The sequence below is a fragment of the Dreissena polymorpha genome, chromosome 7 (genome assembly GCF_020536995.1).
Source record: "Dreissena polymorpha isolate Duluth1 chromosome 7, UMN_Dpol_1.0, whole genome shotgun sequence".
Taxonomy (NCBI): domain Eukaryota; kingdom Metazoa; phylum Mollusca; class Bivalvia; order Myida; family Dreissenidae; genus Dreissena; species Dreissena polymorpha.
The window spans coordinates 96,108,388-96,135,915 of record NC_068361.1 but is presented as its reverse complement, the minus strand read 5'-3'; the positions used below and the strand labels follow the sequence as shown (position 1 = coordinate 96,135,915).

The 27,528-nt window shown below is 34.4% G+C and overlaps 1 protein-coding gene across 1 annotated transcript in view; it reads right to left on the bottom strand.

Moving 5' to 3' along the window:
* Positions 1-27,528, bottom strand: part of LOC127839937 (zinc phosphodiesterase ELAC protein 2 homolog) — a 424,675-nt gene that overhangs the window by 11,862 nt on the left and 385,285 nt on the right. The window contains exons 5-7 of the mRNA XM_052368329.1: positions 8,676-8,746; positions 6,708-6,771; positions 278-456 (exon numbers count right to left, since the gene is read on the bottom strand). Of these exons, the coding sequence (XP_052224289.1) occupies positions 278-456; positions 6,708-6,771; positions 8,676-8,746 (314 nt within the window). The remainder of the gene's footprint in view (positions 1-277; positions 457-6,707; positions 6,772-8,675; positions 8,747-27,528) is intronic.

The following is a 27,528-nucleotide window of genomic DNA, read 5'->3' as shown; positions in this document are numbered from 1 at the left end:
CGTAATATCACGTGGTACGGAAATGCGTAATTTCATTGTTTTAACGAACTCAACCGAAGCATTCCGTACACAACGTTACATCCGTAATCGTATCTATAGAAACCAGTAAACAACATTCGTTTCCGCAAAAATAAATATTATTAATTTACATTCAGAAATTAATAAGTCTTTTTTAAAATTTATTATCAACTCAATTGTTTTCACTGTAATTCATTAAAAATTCCCAGGAAAGTACAAGCTTTTTATCAAATAACAATTCCTTAGCAAATTGTCATACCTTGACAATATAAGCCATTGTCATATGTTTAGCTTGCTCAATCTCCTTTTCCTCATCAATGTCAGCTCTGTTCCTATGCATGTTCTCAATATTGCCATCATAACGCTCGTCATATAGAGGCACATATTCCACTGTCACTTGAGCATCTTCGTATGACTTGTGTGGCAAACCACGCCATTCTGAGGTATAACATTTGAAGGTGCTTATTGTGTGTGTTTTTTTAAAATGAAAACAGACATTAGGTTGGTCAATAAAAATTCACCACTGTTAACATCAGTGATTGGATTTGACAAGCATTCTGTAACACAAGAAGACAAGCAAGGAGTTTATAGTATAAATGAAAACCCTGTAATTAAGTGAAAATGTTTATTGTTTTTTGAGTGACCTACAAACCTTCTCTAACACAAGAGAATGTTGTACTCTTGTGTATGGAGTATTTTATGAGGGACACAATAAATGTCGTGCAAATAGAACATACATAAATGGTTTTAAGAAAATAAAACACAGTATGTTAGACAAGACACAGGAAGCGTAGGAAACCTGACACTTTCTTAAAAAATACAAGCATCAATGTTTGTAAATGAACTGAAACTTAATCAAAGACAAAAAAATAAAATAAGACTGCGACGTTCGAATGTTCAATATACAGCCTGTTGACTATAAACTTGTCAAATATAGTTTCGAACATTTATGGTTAATAATTGATATTTAAAATCAATAAACATTTAAATGCTCAAAATTCATCTTAAAAAAGCAAATGAGTGGTATTTTGAAAACAATGATTTTCTGTCATGTTTGTGGTATAAACTTAAGAAAGTTCTGCATTTTGAATGTTTATATGACAAAGTTTTTGCAAAAAAGATCAAATCATACAACGGATCATGTGTAATATTGTTTATTGATCTGTATTGATTTTTTCAAAAATACGTTTTTATACGTTACAGAGGTTTATTTGCTATTGACAAAGTTCGTAAACAATATGTTACAGTTCTTCTTAGTATTCTCATGAACTTCATTTTTCATTTGTATAAAAGCGTAAAAATACGGTAGAAACCGCTATGGGGCATCCCTTTCTAAAACAAATTATAACATATTTAAGCAGATAATTGTTTGACGATAAACAACTGTGATTGGTAAAAACGTAATTTAGGCCCAATTTTCGTTGTGAACTGTAAAATGTATTTAAAAAAAACGCGAAAATCCGTTACAGTATTTAAAATTGTGAAAAACGTGCAAAGAAGAGAAAAATTGTATACGTTTCAATACGCTACAGCGTTTCGCTGCAAAAATCGACCAGGTGCCTAAAGGATATACAGTAAAATGTTACTGTGATCATACCGATATTTGGCTCTTAAAACAAGCTATTGTATGTCCTCACCTCAGATTTATTTAACACTTATGACCAATCTATTTTTGACATTTCACTACGCTTTCTACCACTGTCCTTAAAGGCAGATTTTTTTAGAACAAAACATCATCGTTTGTCATGAAACTGAACATTGAACCCAAAATATCCAAATAAATTTTCCATAACTGCACTTACCAATTCTTGCCCTTGGATCAGCATGTCCCTCTGAAAAGTGACTTAATAGGTCCAGCACCTTTTCCTTCAAGAATATAGCAATCCAGCTTTACTCATTACAACTGTCAGGCCTTTTCCTGGCCATTTTAGATAAAATGCAATGTTGAGATTGGGCATTTTTCGCGCGCAAAGTCCACTGATTTGGAAATATTCTTTTTATTAACTCTTTATTATAATTTAAATTATAAGAACAAGATGTAATCGAAATAAAATTGAGATATAATAATCATAAGAAAATTCTAAAAAAATAAATATAGTTTTGAATTGGATTTTTTTTAAATTGTTTTTTGTTACCAATTTGCTTTGGGAATGGGTCAGTTTAACGGATCCATAGATAAGCCAGGAAAAGGCATGACTATCAACATTCTTCACATATATAAATATAGTTCAAGTTAGGAATCAACCAATAAATGTAAATTAATACAAACAAGATGTGTTTGTGAAACACAATGTCCCCCTATATGACGTTTGACCTTGAAGGATGACCTTGACCTTTCACCACTCAAAATGTGCAGCTCCATGAGATACACATGCATTTCAAATATAAAATTGCTAGCTTTAATATTGCAGAAGTGACATTACATGAGCAATTTTGACCCATATATTTGACCTTGAAGGATGACCTTGACCTTGACCTTTCACCACTCAAAATGTGCAGCTCCATGAGATACACATGCATGCCAAATATCAAGTTGCTATCTTCAATATTGCAAAAGTATTCATAAAATAAGCGATTTGGGCCACATATATTTGACCTCTGACCTCTGACTCATTTTATGAGTACTTTTGCAATATTGAAGATAGCTTCAATATTGCAAAAGTACTCATAAAATGAGCGATTTTGTCCACATAATTTTGACCTCTGACCTTGAAGGATGACCTTGACCTTTCACCACTGAAAATGTGCAGCTCCATGAGATACACATGCATGCCAAATTTCAAGTTGCTATCTTGAATATTGAAATACTGCAAAAGTGTACATTAAATGAGCGAAGTTAAGAGACCTTATTAACGTTTGCATTTGCTTTAGGTTAATTTTTTTGTTTCTGCACGATGGTGTGAATTTTTTCACGTAACTCAACGATTTTTATTTTAGGAATGCGGACTACTAGTTCTGCTGAATCTTATTCTAAGCCTAAGAACACGATTTTTTCCGTGGGCCCTTCTGTTTTCTCCGTGGCTAACGGCACGTTTAGCTCGTGCATGCAATTGACAAACGAATCCATCACCTTGCGGCAACCTATCTCAGATTTATCGCCACCCAGAAAATCGTCTAAATAGTGTATAAGCTTGCCCGATGACATTTTACACTTAACGCAGAATTCAAGGAATGAGGAAAACTGTTCAAATGTTTTGCAACTGACTGAAGATCCGAATGGTAATGCTTTTTCCACATAAAACATATCATTAAACTGTATGCCCAGTATTTCGAAATCTTCTCGCCGAACTGGGAGTAGGCGAAATGCAATCTTAAGATCCATTTTGAAAAGTTTACAGTGTCGCCCTAAATCTTGAACCATGTGAACCGCCTCATCGAAATTTGTGTACTGAGCGGATGTGTATTTTTTATCAATGAAGTCATTAACCGAGTTACCCTCTGGAAAAAAAAGGTGATGAATTATCCTAAATTCACCTGGTGTCTTTTTTGGCACCAACTGGGGAAACCATGAAATTTTAAAAAGGTTGTTCGCTGAAAGGCCCGGCCAACCTCCCGGCCAAAATCTCCTTATTTATCTTATCTTGAATTATGTCCGCATTTGCGATTGCAGACTTTAAGTTTTTACTAAATCTACTGACTCTGGGTCCGTTATAATGCATTGAAAACCCATTTGTAAAAACCATTTAAAAGGTCATTTCGATCTGTAGAATTATACGATGTTAAATATTCACGTAATATTTTGCTAATCTCCGGCGATGGTGCGAGGTTAAGTAGGTCATGATTACAGGGAAAATTAGCGTTCGATTTAGAACCTATTTGGGGTGCCACGGTTGTTCCCGCGCAATTGGGGCCGTGGTCGAAATCGATGAAATCCCCGTACCCTTTGAAAACGAGGCGCCCCCGCGACGCTGATAGGGCGGAGGCGCAAAGGACAGTTAATGACCGGATGTCGAGATCCGCATTCTGAACATGCGTGTGTAAACCGACAATTGGGCCACATGCAGTGTCCCTCGTTCAAGTGGTGACACAAGTTATTAGCTTTTGGCGTCCCCTGTCGCTCAGGGGCCCGTGTTTGCACGCATCGCCACCAAAGATCATTATTGATTGACGCCCAAGACGTAGGGTGCAAGGCCTGGCGCAGATGAAACTGTTCATCATACTCTCGCCCTGCAAATCCCCCCTGACGTGACGCACACTCGCGAATTGTCCACATGTAATGCAAGATCTCCTGCACTTTATCGGGTCGCATGCTATGGTAGATTGACGCATAAATCAAGAAAAGCGTCCGACCACCGTTCGATGTTATGAATTTTATCCCTACACTCCTTAGGGCGCTGTTCAAGAGTGCCCTCTGTCGAAAGTTGCAAAACACTACCGTTACAAAAAGCGGATAATTCGAAGGCACCTTTTAACAGTAAAGCCAAATTGACATATTCGCCTCTAGAAATTTGTTGTTTCAATGCGGCTGGCACGTGCGCAGCCAAGTCATCATTTGATAAGCGCGTTAATTCCTGACAACTGTATCATGTTTTGACCCTGATTAATAGCCGAAGCAAGAGATTGAACTTTTCGATTACCGGGAAACTTAGAGTTGATTCCCCGCTAACACCGCACCCCTCAACGTTACGTGTATTAATAGGAGGAACGATTTTAGATGCCCTTATTATCTTCTCAAAATCAATAAAGCCTCTACCTGGGTCCAGTTGTAAGAGCCGGGTATCGTCCTCTCCAACCTCTTCCACATTTTCCGGTAATTTCCGCTTCGTTCCACGCGGCATTATTTCAGATGATTCGAGATTTAATTTAAATTAAGTTTGTTTACGATCCGAACGAAAGCACAGGCAGTTTGCAAAAGGCGGAATGACGTAATATCACGTGGTACGGAAATGCGTAATTTCATTGTTTTAACGAACTCAACCGAAGCATTCCGTACACAACGTTACATCCGTAATCGTATCTATAGAAACCAGTAAACAACATTCGTTTCCGCAAAAATAAATATTATTAATTTACATTCAGAAATTAATAAGTCTTTTTTAAAATTTATTATCAACTCAATTGTTTTTACTGTAATTCATTAAAAATTCCCAGGAAAGTACAAGCTTTTTATCAAATAACAATTCCTTAGCAAATTGTCATACCTTGACAATATAAGCCATTGTCATATGTTTAGCTTGCTCAATCTCCTTTTCCTCATCAATGTCAGCTCTGTTCCTATGCATGTTCTCAATATTGCCATCATAACGCTCGTCATATAGAGGCACATATTCCACTGTCACTTGAGCATCTTCGTATGACTTGTGTGGCAAACCACGCCATTCTGAGGTATAACATTTGAAGGTGCTTATTGTGTGTGTTTTTTTAAAATGAAAACAGACATTAGGTTGGTCAATAAAAATTCACCACTGTTAACATCAGTGATTGGATTTGACAAGCATTCTGTAACACAAGAAGACAAGCAAGGAGTTTATAGTATAAATGAAAACCCTGTAATTAAGTGAAAATGTTTATTGTTTTTTGAGTGACCTACAAACCTTCTCTAACACAAGAGAATGTTGTACTCTTGTGTATGGAGTATTTTATGAGGGACACAATAAATGTCGTGCAAATAGAACATACATAAATGGTTTTTAAGGAAGAAAATAAAACACAGTATGTTAGACAAGACACAGGAAGCGTAGGAAACCTGACACTTTCTTAAAAAATACAAGCATCAATGTTTGTAAATGAACTGAAACTTAATCAAAGACAAAAAAATAAAATAAGACTGCGACGTTCGAATGTTCAATATACAGCCTGTTGACTATAAACTTGTCAAATATAGTTTCGAACATTTATGGTTAATAATTGATATTTAAAATCAATAAACATTTAAATGCTCAAAATTCATCTTAAAAAAGCAAATGAGTGGTATTTTGAAAACAATGATTTTCTGTCATGTTTGTGGTATAAACTTAAGAAAGTTCTGCATTTTGAATGTTTATATGACAAAGTTTTTGCAAAAAAGATCAAATCATACAACGGATCATGTGTAATATTGTTTATTGATCTGTATTGATTTTTTCAAAAATACGTTTTTATACGTTACAGAGGTTTATTTGCTATTGACAAAGTTCGTAAACAATATGTTACAGTTCTTCTTAGTATTCTCGTGAACTTCATTTTTCATTTGTATAAAAGCGTAAAAATACGGTAGAAACCGCTATGGGGCATCCCTTTCTAAAACAAATTATAACATATTTAAGCAGATAATTGTTTGACGATAAACAACTGTGATTGGTAAAAACGTAATTTAGGCCCAATTTTCGTTGTGAACTGTAAAATGTATTTAAAAAAAACGCGAAAATCCGTTACAGTATTTAAAATTGTGAAAAACGTGCAAAGAAGAGAAAAATTGTATACGTTTCAATACGCTACAGCGTTTCGCTGCAAAAATCGACCAGGTGCCTAAAGGATATACAGTAAAATGTTACTGTGATCATACCGATATTTGGCTCTTAAAACAAGCTATTGTATGTCCTCACCTCAGATTTATTTAACACTTATGACCAATCTATTTTTGACATTTCACTACGCTTTCTACCACTGTCCTTAAAGGCAGATTTTTTTAGAACAAAACATCATCGTTTGTCATGAAACTGAACATTGAACCCAAAATATCCAAATAAATTTTCCATAACTGCACTTACCAATTCTTGCCCTTGGATCAGCATGTCCCTCTGAAAAGTGACTTAATAGGTCCAGCACCTTTTCCTTCAAGAATATAGCAATCCAGCTTTACTCATTACAACTGTCAGGCCTTTTCCTGGCCATTTTAGATAAAATGCAATGTTGAGATTGGGCATTTTTCGCGCGCAAAGTCCACTGATTTGGAAATATTCTTTTTATTAACTCTTTATTATAATTTAAATTATAAGAACAAGATGTAATCGAAATAAAATTGAGATATAATAATCATAAGAAAATTCTAAAAAAATAAATATAGTTTTGAATTGGATTTTTTTTAAATTGTTTTTTGTTACCAATTTGCTTTGGGAATGGGTCAGTTTAACGGATCCATAGATAAGCCAGGAAAAGGCATGACTATCAACATTCTTCACATATATAAATATAGTTCAAGTTAGGAATCAACCAATAAATGTAAATTAATACAAACAAGATGTGTTTGTGAAACACAATGTCCCCCTATATGACGTTTGACCTTGAAGGATGACCTTGACCTTTCACCACTCAAAATGTGCAGCTCCATGAGATACACATGCATTTCAAATATAAAATTGCTAGCTTTAATATTGCAGAAGTGACATTACATGAGCAATTTTGACCCATATATTTGACCTTGAAGGATGACCTTGACCTTGACCTTTCACCACTCAAAATGTGCAGCTCCATGAGATACACATGCATGCCAAATATCAAGTTGCTATCTTCAATATTGCAAAAGTATTCATAAAATAAGCGATTTGGGCCACATATATTTGACCTCTGACCTCTGACTCATTTTATGAGTACTTTTGCAATATTGAAGATAGCTTCAATATTGCAAAAGTACTCATAAAATGAGCGATTTTGTCCACATAATTTTGACCTCTGACCTTGAAGGATGACCTTGACCTTTCACCACTGAAAATGTGCAGCTCCATGAGATACACATGCATGCCAAATTTCAAGTTGCTATCTTGAATATTGAAATACTGCAAAAGTGTACATTAAATGAGCGATTTTGACCCATATATTTGACCTTTGACCTTGAAGGATGACCTTGACCTTTAGCTTTCACCACTCAAAATGTGCAGCTCCATGAGATACATATGCATGCCAAATATCAAGTTGCTACATGTATCTTCAATATTGCAAAAATTATTGCAAATGTTAAAGTTGGCGCAAACCAACCAACAGACCAACCAACCAACCAACCAAAAGACCAACAAACAGACAGGGCAAAAACAATATGTCCCCCACTACTATAGTGGGGGACATAAAAACTTTACAATCTAATGACTCACTAACTTGTAGACATCACAACTAGCATGATCCTAATTGGCCCAAAATTACAATTTCCCCAAAAACATTTTTTTTAAATCCCAGTCTTTTATTATAAGAGCTTTCGGGAAAGAGGTGTTTTGCGCAATATAATTTGTAATATTATAATACTATTAGTTTATGCTTCTTGTTATGTGTGATGAGTATCACAGTCTTAATATTGCAAACAAGACTTTGACCTTATTTATATTTGTAACCACGTATGTGTATAGCAACTTTTAGCCTTAAACCCCAGTATTTCCAGTTCAGACTCAAACCCATAACCCATTGGTAAAACAAGAGCACTGCATAACGGGGGCCACGCTCGGCTGCGAAAGCTTGTCAGAATTTTTTTTTAAGGTCACAGTGACCTTGACCTTTGACCTAGTTACCCAAAAATGTCGTGTGGCGTGTAGAACTCCTGAAGGTGCAGCTACATGTGAAGTTTCAAAGTTGCAGGTGGAAGCACTTTGATTTTAGTGCAAATGTGAAGGCTTTAGCACGACGCGGACGTCGGACGACAACGGACACAACGAGCTGGCTATGACAATATCTCGGGTTTTCTCCAAAAACAGCCGAGCTAATAAATGCACTAATCTGTTCTAAATATAATGCCTACAGGTTTTATTACTCACCACATTCGGAGGTCCATGTAGTTTTATTGTTTCAGACCGCTCAAAATTTTCAGTATTACACAATAGAAACCCTGAAATGTATTTTTCCTTGTCAAAAATAAACAACAACACAAAATTCTGTCACATAATACCAGTGATAGTCCGGTAGGGCAGGGGGACCCATTCCCAATTAAAAGAGTATATATTTTTTCCCAAGTGGGATTAAAATTCCCAATTGAAGGTTTCCAAAAAAAAATATTTTTTTAATAAGTATAAACATGTCAATTATCTCCAAGTCCAGCTCTATAAATTTAAACTTAGAAAATATATTGAAATCACTTTTATTATCAATTTCAAAGTATTTGTAAGCATAAAATCAACAACATTAATTTCCCAAATTTAATCAAAAGAACACGATGTTTCCAAATTCACAGGGACCCGGCCCAAAATGGTGAAAAAAAAACACTGAATACATGCACACAATCTGAAGCTTAATTGTAATTCTGCAAATCTCTTCTGAATAATGGATTACTTGGCAGCCACATAGAACCGCAGCTATATTAAACGTAATATTTTTATTATAAAATAACCACAAACCTAAAAGTTACCATAAGATGTGCGTTGTAAACAAAAATAAGTAACATTTTCAGTGAGAATAAGTTACAATTAAATTACATTTTAACATTACAAACTGATTTAGACTTTTTAAGGAAAATCATACTGTCAACTGAAATAGAGATGACAAATTGTCATTTTAATACCATGCTTAAAGAGTTTATTGTTTGTGGTTTATTTTAGGGCAAGTTGAAGGTAGTTGTAGTTGAAAAAGACTCTATTACTAGACTTCAGTATTGAGTTGTAAACAAATTATTCTGACTTCATTACAAACAATATCTATTGAAATTTGTGTATTGAGGAACGTAGCAACCCCAAACTTTTATTTGTTGAAGGATTAGTCAATCACATTATTATTCACTCTTATACTTAGTTTAGTTCAAACCTATCTATTTTAGCTCAATTGCATTGGAAGTATTTAGCAATTATTTGAAACATTCTATAGTCCATTTCCTGGGCCTAGAACCAGTACTTGGGAGTCTTTGAGGGAGGTCTAAACAACGCTCCAACAATGGGGATTGAACCCGTGACCTCCCGGTCGCTAGGCAGACACCATATCCATTACACCACGGTGATCACTCTTATACTTACCTCCAAGGCCACTCAGAGCTTCATGACTTTTTCTTGTGAAGAAGATATTGTTGACCATATTGATGTTGACACTAAAATGAAGCAAAGTTCAAAATTACTTGACACAACGCACACATACAAAACAAACACATCATAATGAATAAAACTGGGATCAACACCTTGTAAATGATTTGGGATTTTAGGAACAGATCCAGGATGAGTCCTCGATTGTTTGCACTTTTAAAACACCACAAACAAAACAACACTATGTTGTGAAGAAGATATTGTTAACCATATGTAGAATCAACATTTGAAGTTGAATTTATTATGTTTGAAAGCAGAGTCTGCACGTAATAGCCCTACAAACAAAATGACAGCACAATAACCCACCCAAGATAAATTTATCAAGCCAAAACACTTATTTCAGTAAAAGTGACCTGAAACAAATTGGCCCCAAATTCAATCACTTGCTAGATCAGCCTGTAGCAAACCTACACGAAAATTAGCACAATACCTCCATATTAGTTTGAGGTCAGACAACTTTTCAGCTACAGTGAACTGACCTTAACACAACTTGCCCAAAATGCAACCACTTGCTAGGTCTGCATGTCAGCTAGAGACAGCAGTACAACCAACAAATGCTATAGGTGGCATAATTCTGCTAAATTAAAGCCAAGAGTTCAGTGCCTTGGTCAGGTCATCATACGATGATCCAACAGAGTCTTAGATGGTTCAATTATGTTCAATGATGTATCTGTTGTAGTAACAGAGATATCAACTTGATGGTTGCAAATTTTAAAATGAGTTTCAACTTGCACTCACACCTGACTTTTCTATGTACAGAAGGGGGCATACCAGCAATCATGCTTGAGGACTTTGTCAGTGAATGTTAATAAAGACTCTGAACACATATGTTGAGTTTTATTTCACAATCCTGCAGTAGACATTTTTATGGAGTTGTTTCAAGCATACATTAAGGTGAATTTCAACATTATCATGGATTGACACTAACTTCTACAGATTGGTGTTCATAAGGAACCCTGCCTATTAAAATAATAGCAAAATCCTCACCAAAATTTGGGGGTCTCAGGTTTGCGGGACACTGTTAGTGTCGAGGCCTGACATAGCCTGAGGGTATCATTCTGCACATGTAAAGGTCCAAGTTATAAGCCTTAAAAGTTCCATAATTATGCTACAAAACTGTTCACAGTTATAGGCCATGGTGATTAAATGTTATTTATTACCCTAAACACATACCTATTATGTTTTATTCTATTTCAACATCTGTAGTTACATCTAGAGATATTAGGTACCTGCACACAAACAATTACTAGAATTTTTAGGTACATGTACCGAAAGGTGAATAATCATTCACTATTGCAGGTCAGAGTTCACATAACTTGGTCAGGAACACAATTTTACTTTTTTGAATGTGCGAATTATGGAACTTTGTCAGTGATCTGAAAATGACTTAAAACAAGTGTTTAGTTTCAATAGAATACAAACAGTGACATGGATATGTTAACCAGTCCCTCATGAAGACACTGATATTTGGGTACATAGCATAGCTTACACTTTTCTATGATTCTATCATATCTGTTAAAAATGTTATATGCATATAATGATTTTATAACAGTGAAAAACTAACAAGTTTTATATATCCTCACCTCTCTGTGAATAACTGCACAGATTCTGGGGCATTAAACAAATACCTGAAAAACAAGAAACAAATGGACCGTGCTCTGTGAAAAGGGGGTTTAATGCATGTGCGTAAAGTGCCGTCCAAGATTAGCCTGTGCAGTCCACACAGGCTAATCAGGGATGACACTTTCCACTTGTATGGTATTTTTGGTTCAAAGAAAGTCTCTTGTTAGCAATAATCCAGTTTAGGCGTGAAGTGTCGTCCCTGATAAGCTTGTGCAGACTGCTCAGGCTAATCTGGCCCGACACTTTACACATATGCATTAAACCCCCTTTTCACATAGCATGGCCCAATTATGTTGTACAGAAATAATTCCCACCCGTAATCAAATGATGAAAATCCTCAAGCACATACAAACAAACATACATGCAAAAGCCAGTAAATGAAATACTCATTTTAATTTTTATAAATCCGCACAGATGGTACAATGTTAACAGTACAAGAGTACATGTATAAAGATCTGTTTCTTGCTTTGTTTAAACCTATTTATTTTAGCTTGATTGCATCGAAAGCCTATGGCTTATTAAAACGCTCTTGAGTCCCTTTCCTGGTGCAAACAAACAGTACTTGGTGTCTTAAGGGGAAGATCAAAAGAATGCTCTGACAGTATGGATCAAACATGTGACCTCCCGATTGCTAGGAGGACACCATAATTATCCACTACACCATGGCAACTTGCTTTGACGGCTAAATAACAAACATGATGATCAAGTGGCCATGTTTTTAACTGATTGGGCAGATACATGTGACCTCTAGTGTTCACAACTTTAATTTTAATGTTGCAGACGGATGACAAACCATCGACATCCTAAATAAAAGGGTAGCATAAAGATTATAATGTTTGGTAAATCGATCAGAAACAATAACTTTTTGTTGACCCTATCTGCAGCATATCAATCACAAGCAAATATATATATAAGCTCCTTCATTTAGTGGCAGCATAAAAATTATATATATACCTATCACAAGCCAGCTTAAGTAGAACACTGGAACCAGTGCCTTCTGGGGCAGCAGACAGCACAGTCAGAGTTATAGAGGCTGATGCAGGAATATCATTCTTGCCTCGCTTAGAGGCCTCCAATCTTGAAACAACCTTCATTTTTCTCTTTTTACGATCCTTGGAATACAAAATAAATAAATACAATTGATTGAAGGTTGCTGGCGAGGAGGCTCTTTAGCGACGCAGTTAGAGTCTGACTACCACTCTGGAGGTTGTGGGTTCCATCCCCCATTTGAGCTCCATATTTTCACAATTGGATTTTTCCATTTTCTCCACTAATTCAATATCAAGTGAAAGTCACATAACATTAAAAGCACATTAATTATACGTGTATTTTTCATGTTTATAAGGATTAATCAATAGAAGCATTACACCGTCAAAAATATCGAACACGCGGGTAACTATCCGAAATACGCGTTTCCTCCGGACACTAGTCTATTGCATTTTAAAGAAATGATACAGTAAATACTAAATATCATCGATAAGAAAACATACCATTTTTATATACGAAGAATATGAATACGTTAAACAACTCTGATGCAGGTGTGATTTTAACCGTGTGATAATTCTTGGTCGCATTAGGATTTTTTATTTCAACCTTCTGTCCATTGTGTACACAACGGTCTTACTGCAGGTTTAGGTCCAGAAAGGCCGAAAACCAAAAAGGCCGCATACCAAAAAGGCCGAATACCAAAAAGGCCTTACCAAAAAGGCCTTAAAGGGTACCAAAAAGGCCAAAAAATGAACCAAAAAGGCCTTAAAGCAATTATTGTTATTTTAGTATGTTATACATTTACTTCTACTTCTACAAGCAAACATTTACAGACAATATACTGTCACACTGACAAAATACAACATAATTACATAATAATATTGTTAAACATGTGAATTCTAATTTTTATTAAATAAAGTGGAGAACGACATAAAACATGTATGAAGTTTTTTATTTTCCTTATTACAAAATATACATATCTGCAAATAAGTGAAAATAGGGTACGACGTAAAACATGAATGAAGTTTTTTATTTTCTTTATTACAAAATATACATAATTTCAATTAATTTCAATTACATTTTAATATTGTTTAACATGTGAATTCTATGTTCTATTAAATCAAAATGGTGTACGACATAAAACATGTATGAACTTTTTTTTAATTTTCTTTATAACTAAAAAAATAATTTACAACGAAAATTACATAGAATATACAGTCAACGTGACAAAATACAACATAATTTAAACTACATAAAAAATATACATGTGCATTACTCAAGCACAACACCGTGCACTTGACCGACCTTGGCCAGGAACTCGGAGGTGGTGCATTGTTCGCCTCATACTTGTCAGATAAATTAGAGATCAATAATACCCGCAAGGGGAGTTAGACAGTATAGATAGATAGATAGATCTTTCTTTCTCTGTATTCAACTAACAATCACAGCAATCTTTACCTGAAGAATTACCATTTGCTTTATCTAATTGTAGGCTAGAAGCTTATTTGCAGCTTAATTGCCGAAATAAATGCTGTTTTTGTAAATCGAAGAGCATTCCAAGCCGAATTGATTTAAGCACTAAAAAAGGTAGGTCACGCGGTATGAAAGAAAGAACTTTATTAATTCAATAAAAAGACTGAAATCTTCACGGGGTAAAGGGCATCTTCCCTACAAAGTTCATGTACCTCGATACCATAATTCAATAAAACGTATGAAAAAACATTATTACCGTTCTTGTCGTTACATGATGCATCAAGACTTACTGTCCAGCGCCGATTGAAACCTTTGTTTACATTCCAACTAACTGACATTTTAAACACACGAGTGATTTCATTGGTCCAATGCGGAGGTATGTCTTTACAACTGGAGATTTCATTCATAAAGACTGCATGATCATTGTCAACTGGGTCATGCGAGTTGTGTATCGTGTTATTTCTTAAAAGTTGACCCAGCATTTGTAAAAATATTGCAAGACATATACATTTCCAGAAAGAAAATTCATTTCTGCGTTGAAACGACCGAGATCGTGAAAATCGCTGCACAATTAATGAAGATATGGCTGTTCAAAGCGATGCACCCCGTTTTGGGGTGATTTTGAGTTGCATACCTTGTTATATATAATATTTGATAGTGAATCTTTTTCAGAAAAGTTAATTTTTCGTTATAATATGATTATTTATCATTCAAAATGATGTTTTCACTAATTAATATCATAGCAACACGCTAACCACCTGTGCTTAAAATAAGCAATAGTTTCCTGTTTGCCTTATTAACATTTGAACACACATTTTAGTTCAAATGATAGTACTATATGGATTTTAACTAGTTCAATGTACAGCATCATTATAAACTTTCTTAATTTATTATCATTCTTCCACGTTCGACTGTCCGCGACCTGTTTTCTGTAGACATTGTATGAAATTAAAGATTATTTTGCGATAAATCATGTTGTTATACTGCAGTAAAACATGGAGTTATTCTAAATTCAAAACCTAGAAATATTGTTGGGCTTTTTTCCTTCTTTGAGAGAAACCTGGGTCAGCCATCTTGTAATTTTGGCGTAATCATTTCACAAATCTAATATATCCACAATATTTTACAAAAACAGCAGTTGTAAACTGTATGCAATAGACTTTTGGGCTCAACACTGTGAAAAAAACCCAGACATTTTACATGTAAAAAGTATAATTTGCTGCATGTTTTTATGTCTAATTTCACAAATTGTGTTTCCTTATCAAGTTTCGGGTTATGCTTGTTTAAATGGATTATAATCCTTAAGAAATTAAAGGTTTGAAAATGGTGAAACATGAAATTCTGTGTTAAAAATAGTCAGGAGATCCAGATTTGTTCAAGTCTTGAGACACTTTAAAGAAATCACAGAAAGATTTAAGCATGCACTTTTAAAACGGAAATTGCTTGAATTATAAGGAAGATAAGTTGATGAAAGTGAGAACATATGAGTAATGTAGTGATGACCGAGAGCGAAACAAGGGCATCAATCTGGAGTCAAACTTTTATTCAAATCCATTTATATATGTACATATTGTTTCAAGTTGGATTTATTTCTTTTCAAATTGATTAAAATGCATTTTCATGACATGCATAACAATTATAAACATTTTGTAAATATTTATGATTTGTAGGGAATCCTTTGCGCATGTTATATGGCACAATTGTTATTGACAAAGAGTTTTAAGCTAAAAAAAATATATGGCTTACATTTCTCACAAGAGAACTAAAATTCAATGTATAACTTATATGTCTTACCAAACAATGAACAACACATAAACAAACATTTTAATTTTGTCAAAGGTAAATTGACTATGGTATTTTATTATCCCTCGCCAAAGGTGGAGGGATATTGTTTTGACGTTGTCAGTCCGTCCGGCACTTTTGTGTCCGGAGCCATGTCTTGGCTATGTCTACTATGTGTACATGTTGTTTCCTTTTGTTCCGTACTCTACCGTTTTGGCAATTGGTTCATTGCCATAAATAAAGGGCCACAAAGGAGTGTATGATAGAATTGCAATACTGCTGCAGTTTCTGGAGTTTCCCTTCTTTCTATTGGAAGTGCTTTGGCGGATTTCATTGAAACTTGGTATGAGTATATATATACATAAGAGAATGATGCACGCCAAATGGCATTGTACACCATCTGTAAATAACGGAGTTATGGCCCTTAGTATATATTCTATGTCAATGCAGAATATTGGAGTATACGTCACGTCTGGGACAAAGCTCTAGTTTGACGGGGGATATCAATTCAACAAAAATGCTTGTGGTACTTGTTTTGGTGTGTTGACATCATGAAAACACATTTATGTATTGTTTTGTGGAGAATAGGCGGATTATATATAAATTAAAAATCATGTTAGATTCAAAAAAATTTATATAGCTGAGTGTTGTTTATCGAGGTAATAACCAACTGTTTATCATTCTGATGCATGTTATTAATTCCGAGGCATCCTAACTCCAAACCAAAACTCCGACCATGAGCTCATGTGAGGGCATCAGTGCCCCTCTTATTTGTTCGTCCCCAGTAGGGTGACATATAGCAGTAGCACTGTCCGTCCATCTGTCCGTCTGTCAGACATCTATTTTCGGAGTTTTTTCCTGAACGCTTTCAGATATTTACCTGATTTTTGGTGTGTGAGTCTACCTGTATGACTTACAGATAAAGTTTGAGTTTCGTTCCAGTCCATTGATTTTTTTGCAAAGTAAGTGCTAAGACTTAGAGATTTTCACTAGAATTACAGTCAGCGCTATAGATAACAAGCGTATTTGCGTTATTACGCAATAAAAATAACCAAAAACGTAATAAAGTTCAAAATAAAGCGTACAAAAACGCAAATATAATAACGTAACTCCCGTAAAAAACCTTGCGTCACGAAATGACATTCTTACGAACACCAGGTGTATTTTTAGACTGGTTATTTTCCGTACAAAAATGTACCGGATAGTTATTTGCCGTCCTGTGGAGAAAAGACGGCAGTCTTTCCAGCGGTTATCAATCTTTGGGGTATTATTGTAATTATTCGTAGACCAGTCCGATTTCTACTTTCATTTTATGAAATAATCAAAATGGCCATTCGTGGACGCAAAAAGAGAGTCGTTACACAAACGGAGGAGCAAAACAGTCGGAGTTATTCAAAAGCTATGCGGACTAAATTTCATAGCAAATTAAGCGTCTGACCAAAATATTTACGACGTGCATGTATTTGTAAAGCGTCTGTACTTTCAGTTTCTATAACGGTGCGTAATAAAATGTCAAAGCGAGGTCGAAAGACGTCTCTGATTGTTGCGCTAAATATATGTCGATCGCAAAATTGTTCCAACCAAGTAGGCACGAGCGAATATGTGCCGAATCATTCGTGTTATCAGTTTGTTAGTAACAGTGTATGTAGCAGTTAAAAGTAGTAATTGTTTGCTGTTATGTACAGGTACCTTTTTTAAATTGCATTTGAATAAATAATATAGTAACCTTAGTAGATTTTTATTATATTATATATGTCATTCCCTAAATTACCCAATTGAGTAAAAAAAACGGGGACAAAAAACCCAATTAAGCTCAAAAGAAGGGGGTGAATTGTTTTGCTAAAACAGACAAAAACCCTATTGTTGTCAAAAACAGGGATGATTACCCAATATACCCCAAAAGTTATCTATAGTGCTGATTACAGTTTTCCGGTCTTTTTCATTAAAATTTTAACTTAAATTTATTACTAGTTCTGATATTTTACAGTCCTACTGATATTAACTGTAAATAACGCAGCTATTAATAGATAAACGACTGTTCAGTGACAGTTTAGTAAATTATGGTTCATTTGAAATTGACAGCAGATGCATTGCTGTGCAAAAAGTAAATACACTAGTGTATTTGTATTCCCCTTGTGGTAGGCATATTGTTTCCGAACAGTCTGTTACTTGGTCACTCCATCAATGTGTCTGCACCTGTTGGTTTCATCTCCAAACAGTTTTTTATGCCCCTGAAGGTGGGCATATAGTGATCGCACTGTCCGTCTGTCTGTCCGTCTGAAATTCCGTCAGACTTTGCGTTTAGGTTTCGAAAAATGTGAAAAACCACTTTGCGTTTAGGTTTAAAAAAATGTGGAAAAAGGGGGGCATATGTCATCTTATGGTGACAAACCTTGTTATCTGGTTGTCACCAAGTTTTCTGAAAATAGTTATTAGCATAAAATGAAGGCAACTAGTTAAGTAACCATACACATCTGTCAGTCAGTCTTTCTGTAACACTTTCATATTCGATCCTTTACCCTTTGAGGGATTTTCATTAAACCTGCCTCAAATGTTAAGTGCATTGAGATCATGGGCAGATTGTTCGAGTCTGTCGGCTTAAGGTGAATGTCATACTTTAAGGTCTTAATTTTGAACCTCTATACCCTTTGAAGGATTTTCTTATAAATATGCAAACAAAATTAATGCGATGATGCGAAGAAGAAATGGGTCAATCATGATGACTGAAGATCAAGGTCAAACTTCAATGTCAAAAGTAAGAAGTTCTATCTGAGTCTCGCTCCATATATCCTATGCCCATTCCAGCATTGTCATGACACATGGGTTTAATGTTTTGGTTAGTAAGACTATGTGTAGAAGACAGGAGTCATCTTTGCTAACCCATACTTCAGGTCATAGGTTTAAGCGTGTTTTTTTGTGTCCACTCAATATCTCCTTAGCCTTTGAATGGCTTTCATGAAACTTGATTACAATATTAAGGTCTTTCGGATGATTTACAGACAGCATTAGTTAGTCAGGCTAAATCAAGATCAAGGTCACACTTGAAGGTCAATAGTTTAGCCTTCATTTATTTTAAATGCTTCTAATCCCTTATATCCATCGTAGGATTACTATGAAAAGTTAATCAAGCACTAAAAGTCAAGGTCACCTTTTCAGAGTCAAAAGAATCTCGGTGGGGTATATACCTATCTCTCATTGTCTTGTTCTTTGTCATCAGCATGTACTTAAAGTGTTTAAAGGTAAATTATCATAAAAAGTGATACAAGTGTAAAGTCTGAAATTAAGCATACGCCAAAATTTATTGGTCATTTGATCTTAAACAGTATTTATCTAAGTTATTTAGTTATTAATTTTCTTTTAAATTTAAAGGAGTGAATGTTTAAGAATGAATTTGTGGTTCATTCCTATGTTTTCAGTGTCATTTAATGCTCATAATTAAGACTCAAATGTTTGTACAGGTTAACTTTTGTATGAATTCAATATAAATGTTGTTTATATGCCCCGAAGGAAAGCATATAGCAGTAGCACTGTACGTCCTTTCTGTCCGTCTGTACGGCATTCTGTTTCTGGACCTTTTATCTAAACACTTTCAAATATTATCCTGCTTTTTAGTGTTTGAGTTTAACTGGATGACCTCTAGATCAAGTTAAAGTAACGTTCCGGTCAATTGATTTTTGGCAAAGTTACGGGAGTTCGACTTTGAAAATTTCATAAGATAACAGTGTTCCTGACTCTTTTTCCTAAAGGCTTGCAGATATTGACCTGATTTTTGGTGTGAAGTCTATTTACATGATTAATTGCACTGTTCCGGAATAATTTCCAAAAGGCTTTCAGATACTGACCATATTTTGGGTGTGTGAGTCTACATACAATGCTTACAAATCAAGTTAGAGTTTTGTTTCTCTCCATTGATTTTTGACAAAGTTACGGGCCTCTAAAATAGCTGCTGTATGTGTGGCTTCAACATGCAGTAGGGGTCATTGTGTTTAACAAACACAGCTTTTGTACTTGTATGGCTGATGTTTTCTGCAACAAAATATTAAAAACTTAAATCAGGAGTATGTTTCTTAAATTATCCCTCACTGATATACATCCCATTTTGAAATTATCATCAGTTTTTTTAGTCCAACGATCTGCCTCATTTTTAGTTGTTCGCTTGCGAACAACTAAGGGTACTAGCACGTTTTGCAATCTAGAATGCCTAATGATTGAAAACCTGGTTTCTACCGCATCCGCGCCAAGAAAGAGTGCTCGGCATGGTTCCAGTTCTTGAAATACATTCATTTACAAATTGACACATAAAATGAATATCACGTTAAATGGAATAATTGTAAACGGATCGTATAAAGAAAAAGTCAAAAATCAGTTTTTGAACTATATGTGTCGCGGAAGAGTAATTTTATTAATGATTAAATAGTCCACTATGTGCAACGTCAGAAACATAGTATTTTTGCGCAGCACAGGTCATTCACAATCTGACTCAGTGAGGCTATAAATAGATCAGGGAAAATAAAACTAATGCAGCGCGGAAGAGTATTCTTTACATAACATGTTTGCGTCATGAAAATAGTCCACTGCGTGTTACGTTACAATCGCATAACACAGCTCTCCTTAAAGGTCACAGGTGCAGGTCAGCATTGGCAAAGACGCATCCTAAATGAAATACAAGCATGCTCGCGCAGCACAGCAGCTGAGGCTATTTATAAGCAACCTAATAACAGCCGATTCCTTATCAGATCAATGGAGAGAAAAACGGATAAACCCAATACCGTTTTTCTAAGTGATAAATAGAATCATTATTTCATTATGTAAAGCAAAGAGAAAAAAGAAATACAAGAACAATATTTTATTTCAATATGCGTAAAAATTCCATTTCATTATTATTTTATAATGATACGTAATAAGCTGTTAATTTAGAAAAATCGTGACAATCGGTAATTATGTATCCATATTCACTAAGACCAAAGATCTATCAGTATATTTATAAATCTTTGCTTAAACTAATAACACACATTTCGTAATTGGTTAGTATCAGTTTAAAGACGATGTTTTGTTTGTCGTAAATCCACGAGTTTTCTATACAACAACACCTACTATATATACATATATATATAAACATGTATGTACTTGTAATAAATGTTTTTTTTTGAAAATCAGGAAGTCAAACAAAGTTAAATTTATCGTTATCTCGATTGTTATACACGGTTTTTCCTCCGCATTGCACAACGCCGAGGGCCGCCAAGTCGGCTTATCAAATTGCCGATCGTTGACCTTGGAGGGCCCAATCATGCAAACTCCGCGTGTTGCGGGATGTTCTTAATCTCCCTCCATGAGCGTGCCCGCGGAGTAGCGAGGGAAATTGGGGGAAAAGTGTGGACTGTACTGTATATTCAAAAGGTTTCTCTTGCTTTCACTCCGTGAGAGTACATCGCTTGGATATTTGGACAGTTGTTGAACAAGACCAAACTTGTGTCCCAATCACAATATGACCGTGACATTGTCGACTCTTGGGATTTTTTAAAATAATTCTGAAAAGCAACAATCTATAATAGATTTTGACGTATTATTAGCAGTAATAAGAAAACTACATTATGAAGTGTGTGACGGTTGCACAGACTACAGTTTTGAATTTTTAAACACAGAAATTATAAAATCTATAAAAACATTTTTTTAATCACATTTAGATTGTAATAATTTAATATTCACACTCTACATACTGCAGAAGGAAGTTTTTAATACCAAGTCATGCCAGCACACTTCAAGCACTGCTTGAAAACCACACGTGTTCTCCTTAACAAGGAAGATAATTGACAGCTGGTCTATTGATAGTGAGAAGTGTTCATTCAAATATAATTGATGTCAGAAGCATATATGAAACTAGAAAAATACCATCATTGTTAGTATTTACTAGAATAAGTATTTCCCTTTATTCTATGAAAATCACTGTCTTGTCAGCAAGTTTGTATTTAGAAGATTCAACGTGTGCACTTATCATTGTAACACAATTTGAAACACCACCCACAAGATGCTATGCAACATTATTTTAGTTGATTCTAGCCACATGCTTCATAGATGGACTAATTGATTCCTCTTTTCCTTATTAAACTAGCTTACAAGACAAAGGTTTTCTGTTAAAATCGCAAAAATAGGCACTTGTTGTTAATAATTAATCTATTTTCAATGTGCATGCAAATTTCAGATCGATCCTTTTTTTAGAAATGCTTAAAAATGCATTTTATAATAACGCATGATAACCAATCTTGCTTTCGCTGTCAGTGTTTTTGATTTATAAAGGGCGTTCAAGAGCAAAAACCTTAACCTAAATAATACAAATCAATAAAATAAGGTGTTTTTTTAGAGGGTATAGCCCTTCATGACTATATTATTTAGTATATTGTAACCTATAAGACAACGTTTACTGTTGAAATCGGCATAAATAGGCAAGTGCTGATGATTATTAACATATTTTCAATGTGCATGCCAAATTTCAGATCGATCCTTCACGTAAAAATGCTTAAAAATGCATTTATAATAACGCATGATAAGCCATCTGGCTTTCGCTGGCAGTGCTTTGATTTATAAAGGGCGTTCAAAAGCAAAACCCTTAACCTAAATAATACAAATCAGTCAAAATACTGGAATATTTCCACATGCTATGCCGAATAAGACATAAACGTTTGTAAAAACGTGCTTATAGCTTCATCCAGCGCGGATTGGTGCGCTATGAGATGCTCAAGACGAGTTTCTGAATGTTTTTTTTTTTTACTGAAAAAGCTGTTTTTTCTTCAAAATTCGATATGCTCGTTCAATTCGTGAAACAAAACGCACTTTTTTTCGTGAAAAATACAAAAACGCATAATATCCCACACACAAAATGGTGATTTTATGTAAATACTGCTCCTTTGTGACGCGGCCTGATTTGCGTTTAGGTCACAATATACTAAATGTTTTTCCTATATAATTCAATGTAAAAGCGACAACTTTAAGCGAAAATAAATGCAACATTTTGCACATAGAGACCCCCATAACCATACCTTTTCCTAAAGGGCATTCTAAGCTGAATCGATTTAAGCAATAAAAAAGATATGTCATGTTCAAACCAAAAAAGAGTTTGACCCATATCAAAATCGACTGTTTTTGCACCTTCTTATTTTCGGCCGTTTTCTAGTGGATTGTAACCAGTTTCAGTGCCAGTTTTTACTTAAATCTCTAACTTTATCATATTTCAGGGATTAAGTAGTGAACACCTATGCTTACCCCATCAATATCACCAAACGATTAAACCAGAACAATAGTCTGAAGAGTAAAACATGATTTCGAGTGAAATATGATGTTTTTTTAGAGAGTATAGCACCTTCATGACTATATTACTTAGTATATTGTAACCTACACAATGATACGGCTTATGTATAATAAAGTTCCTTATGTATTATCAAGTTCAGTTAAAGTGAAATGTGGCGAATAGTGGGACAGTTATATGAATACAGGACTTAACGCTTGCATAGATACGCGTGCACATCTAATGAAAAATACACGGACACAGAGATATGGCGTCGACGCGTGAAAATAGTATGGAATTAAAAGAACTTCTGCCAGCCGGGATTTCCGAAAAAAATGACACGGGGCAAAATTCAGAAACAGTACATACAACGTAAGTATCATTATAGTATGTATATTTCGGCGAAAGAATGGGTGGATGCATTTTATTAATCAAAGTAAAGCTACTTCAATTTATGACGTTATATATATATTTCAGTCAAAACTTTTTATACGTCATGAACAATAGACGTTCAAGTTAAGGCATGTTTGTGCGTTTGTTTGTGTATGTTTTTATCAATGCAATCATGCCTTTGTACATTCAGATGAACACAAATGTCCTTTTATAATCATATTGAGCAATATCTATTCATTGAACGCGATACCAGACCGTTACATTATTATAATGGTTATCTTATATTCGGTATATTGAGTTATATACTGATGCTTAAAGTGTACCAAAATAACGCGTGTGCATTGATACGTATGTAGTCGCCATATACTGTTTTGCGATAAACATGCACTTAGGGTAACAGAGCTCCAGATAAGGGTCCGTATTTTCGTAATTAAGAATTATGTTCAAGTCCGTTACGTATTTATTTAAAAATCTGGCCGTACCATTAAGAATTACAAAATCAACTAACGAATATTATTTTTACATCGGTTCGTATCGATTTCTATTGAGTTCTTTTCGTGTATTAAAGATATTTTCGGTACTTATATAGAATGGTTATCGGGTTTGTTTAACGAAGCGCATTTTTTTCCAATAAAAGCGGCGTGTACAGTCTATCTGTCAAAAAAATGGCTGTGCCCAGAGGACGTTCTTAAAACTGCAGAGTGCAAAAAAACCGATTTTAACATATTGTACGCAAAGTGAGCCAGAGTTGAATGTTAAGAAAGACATTATAGAAAAGATCTTATACGATGACACCCATTATTATTTATTTTTAGGACATTTAGAAAAGTTAAGAATTATTTTCCAAAACTAAGTAGTAACGTTAAGAATAGCATTTCAGAGTTAAGAATTATTTTTGAAAATCTGGTAGTAACGTTAAGAATTTCACAAAACCTTATCTGGAGCTCTGGGTAATGTAATGTATTATAAAAACAGTACAAAAATAAAAATTTTCAACATTATTTTTGCAATTTCGAATAAAATATTTGAAGTTGAAGTTTTGAACTTTAAACAATGACTCAAACGAAGTCTTGGTCAGTACGTCGATGCGTCTGTATCTCAGTTCTTCAGGTTAATAAAAAAATTAAGAAACAAACACACACAACGCCTAGTTCTAACGCCTTATGTGGATGAGGAAATTCGATATCTTGATATATATTTACAGGAAGTTTTAATCGTAGATTTAAAGCACTCGCCATACTTATTATTGTGTATGACAAATGGCATATATTCGTTATTATAGATTTTATTCCTGTTTATTTTGACAGCGAAAAATATTTAAAAAAAATGACAATATATTTAGAACATGTAGAATAACACACACAAACACACATGTAAGATCACCTGGACAGGAAGATTTCAAGCTGCGTAATTGTGATAACCCTATGTACGACGTCCGTCTTTGTGCGGTGTGCGAGGGGGGGGGGGCGTCGTCGTCAACCTTTCGCACGTTACCACTCTAGAGGCCACAATTCTTAATGAAGTTGGACGATATCTAGACCGCGGTCGAATCTGTGTTACGTGCGTCTAACAACAAGACCACCTTGTTAAATTTCCCCAAAAAACTTGTTACCCCTATAGGGGAAACAATTTTGACTCAATCTTAAATAAACTTGGTCAGAATGATTATCTCTTGACTATATATATATATATATATATATATATATATATATATATATATATATTATATATATATATATATATATATATATATATATATATATATATATAAGTTAAGCTATGTCTTAGTCACTAGAATTAAAAAATAAGGTCACCATATCAAATCTTCGTTAATCCTTTGTTAACATTTAAGTAATAAATTAAGCTTATGTACCAAGTGGGGCAACTCTTCATATTGCATATATGATTCGTTGCTGTATTTGAATGCAAATATGCTATTCTTGGTAGTTAAGTTTACTTGTGTGTATCATTTTAATTTGATTGACTTTTTTGTTATTCGAGGGTAATATTAATTGTATGCCTCTTTCGAAGAAGCGGACACATTGCACTCACTCAAACTGAGCGGATGCGCAGGCTTTTCTTGAGCTACTCCTTGCGAATATGACATAAGAGTCATTTTCGCATGACGCGGTTAATATGACTTGTCTAATATTATTTCTTAACATTTCTATTAAATGCACTGGCAGTAGTCAATAAGATTGCTAGGAAGTTTCAAAAACACGTGTTTCTGTTTGTGTGAATATGTACAGGTATCTATAATATATATACACAAATCAAACTCAAAATGACATAACTACTGTTTTTGATTTTTATTTGATAACAAATAATTAACAATCACAAACAATCAGTGATTATAGATATTATGGGAGTGAGAGGCGGGTACATAATTCCGCGCGTTCCTACGACGAGTAAGCTGGGAAGCGACGAATTCGTGTCGAGTATCTTGAGTCGAGTATCTGGACCACAGATATAACCTGGCTTTGGTTTCATGAGAAAATGTTAGGAATGACATCATTTGACGTCGTCGACGTCTTTCATTTCAGTTGACTTAAGCCGGGTCAGCGTTGATGGGTTTATGCTAATAGTGCTGTTTCGAAGAATATGCGGACTGTTATAAGAATGATATATACAATAGTAGAGAATATTCTTCGCTCTCTGTTCATATTAAATGTGTATCTGCTATATAAAATGTACGTGTTTTACAACAATGTCTGTGTTTTATGCGTTTTTCTAGATCATCACTCGTATGTATCGTCAATAAAACTAATTATCTTCAGGAATGGTACTTTTATGATCTCGATTTTCGAGAATTAAACTGTGACTTAATTGACTAAAATCGGTAAGCAAGTGTTCACAGAAACTGAGACAATATACAACAGATAAGTTCGAATACAATTTATCTAAAAAGACTGCACTCCACTAATTAAAACAAAGCAAAGTAGTGTGCACATTTGAAATACAGATTTATGTGCTTTGATGTGATATGAACCGGTACGAACGTTGTGCATGCCTCACACTTTTTCGATAGACCAGCGTAGATTTATTTCGTTGAAATAAGTGGATGTGTCGTCAGTAAATGGACAACTAAAAGAATTATCGCATCTCTGCTAAATTAAAGAAGATGAAACACAATATATTCTTATTTTAGAATCTGCTGCATTTTCCTTGTGAATGTAATGTCATGTACAGTTCAAATAGTTCACGAAGCAATTTATTTTTTCAATAACAAAATAACTACTAATTATGAATAGAGCCGAATCTGTAAAGTACATATACATAACATTTGCGATGGTAAATAATACTTCGGGAACATCATGAATAATGTGTGGTAATACAAAAAAATTGTACCAATTAATTTTTACATTCATTTTGAACACACCATCGCTTATCATTATGACACCTTTGACGGATAGATAGATGGTATATAACATTATTTGAAAAAGTTTTATTTTTTTATTTTTACTTAATTTTTTTATTTTACTGGTATGTCTACCAGGTAACTAACTACCAGTTAACTATAAATAACGCAAGTAGATTGATCATCATCATTGTCACGTGGTAAACCCATGAATGCAAATTGTGCATGCGTAGTGAATTGTATATATTTTATATATAAAATGATATTTACTTGCGTTATTTATAGTGTTTTTATCGTATGTAACCTAGGTTCGCAATGTACTTTCGATTTCACATCGCGAAATTTTATTACCGAATATACTGAAATATGAACTTTTTTCATGTAATGTAATATACCATCGTGCTATTTTAATCATATAAACTAATAATTGTTAAAATTCGGTATTTTAGAACTTTTCTTTTTTCGTCATTCGTGGTTTACAGTCCTTTTAAACACACAAAAACATATTTGCTAAAATTAATGTGAGTTATTATTTCCTTGCTAATTTCACGGCGCGGTGGGATTATTTTTTTGTTGCGTTTCATCAGATGCATTTAAATAATTAATAAAACATTGATCAGTTTGCGGTACATTCATAAATCTTATATTTTAATCACACTTTTAGCATAATTATATTATCGATCTTACCAATAGTATTGCTTTTTTTATTT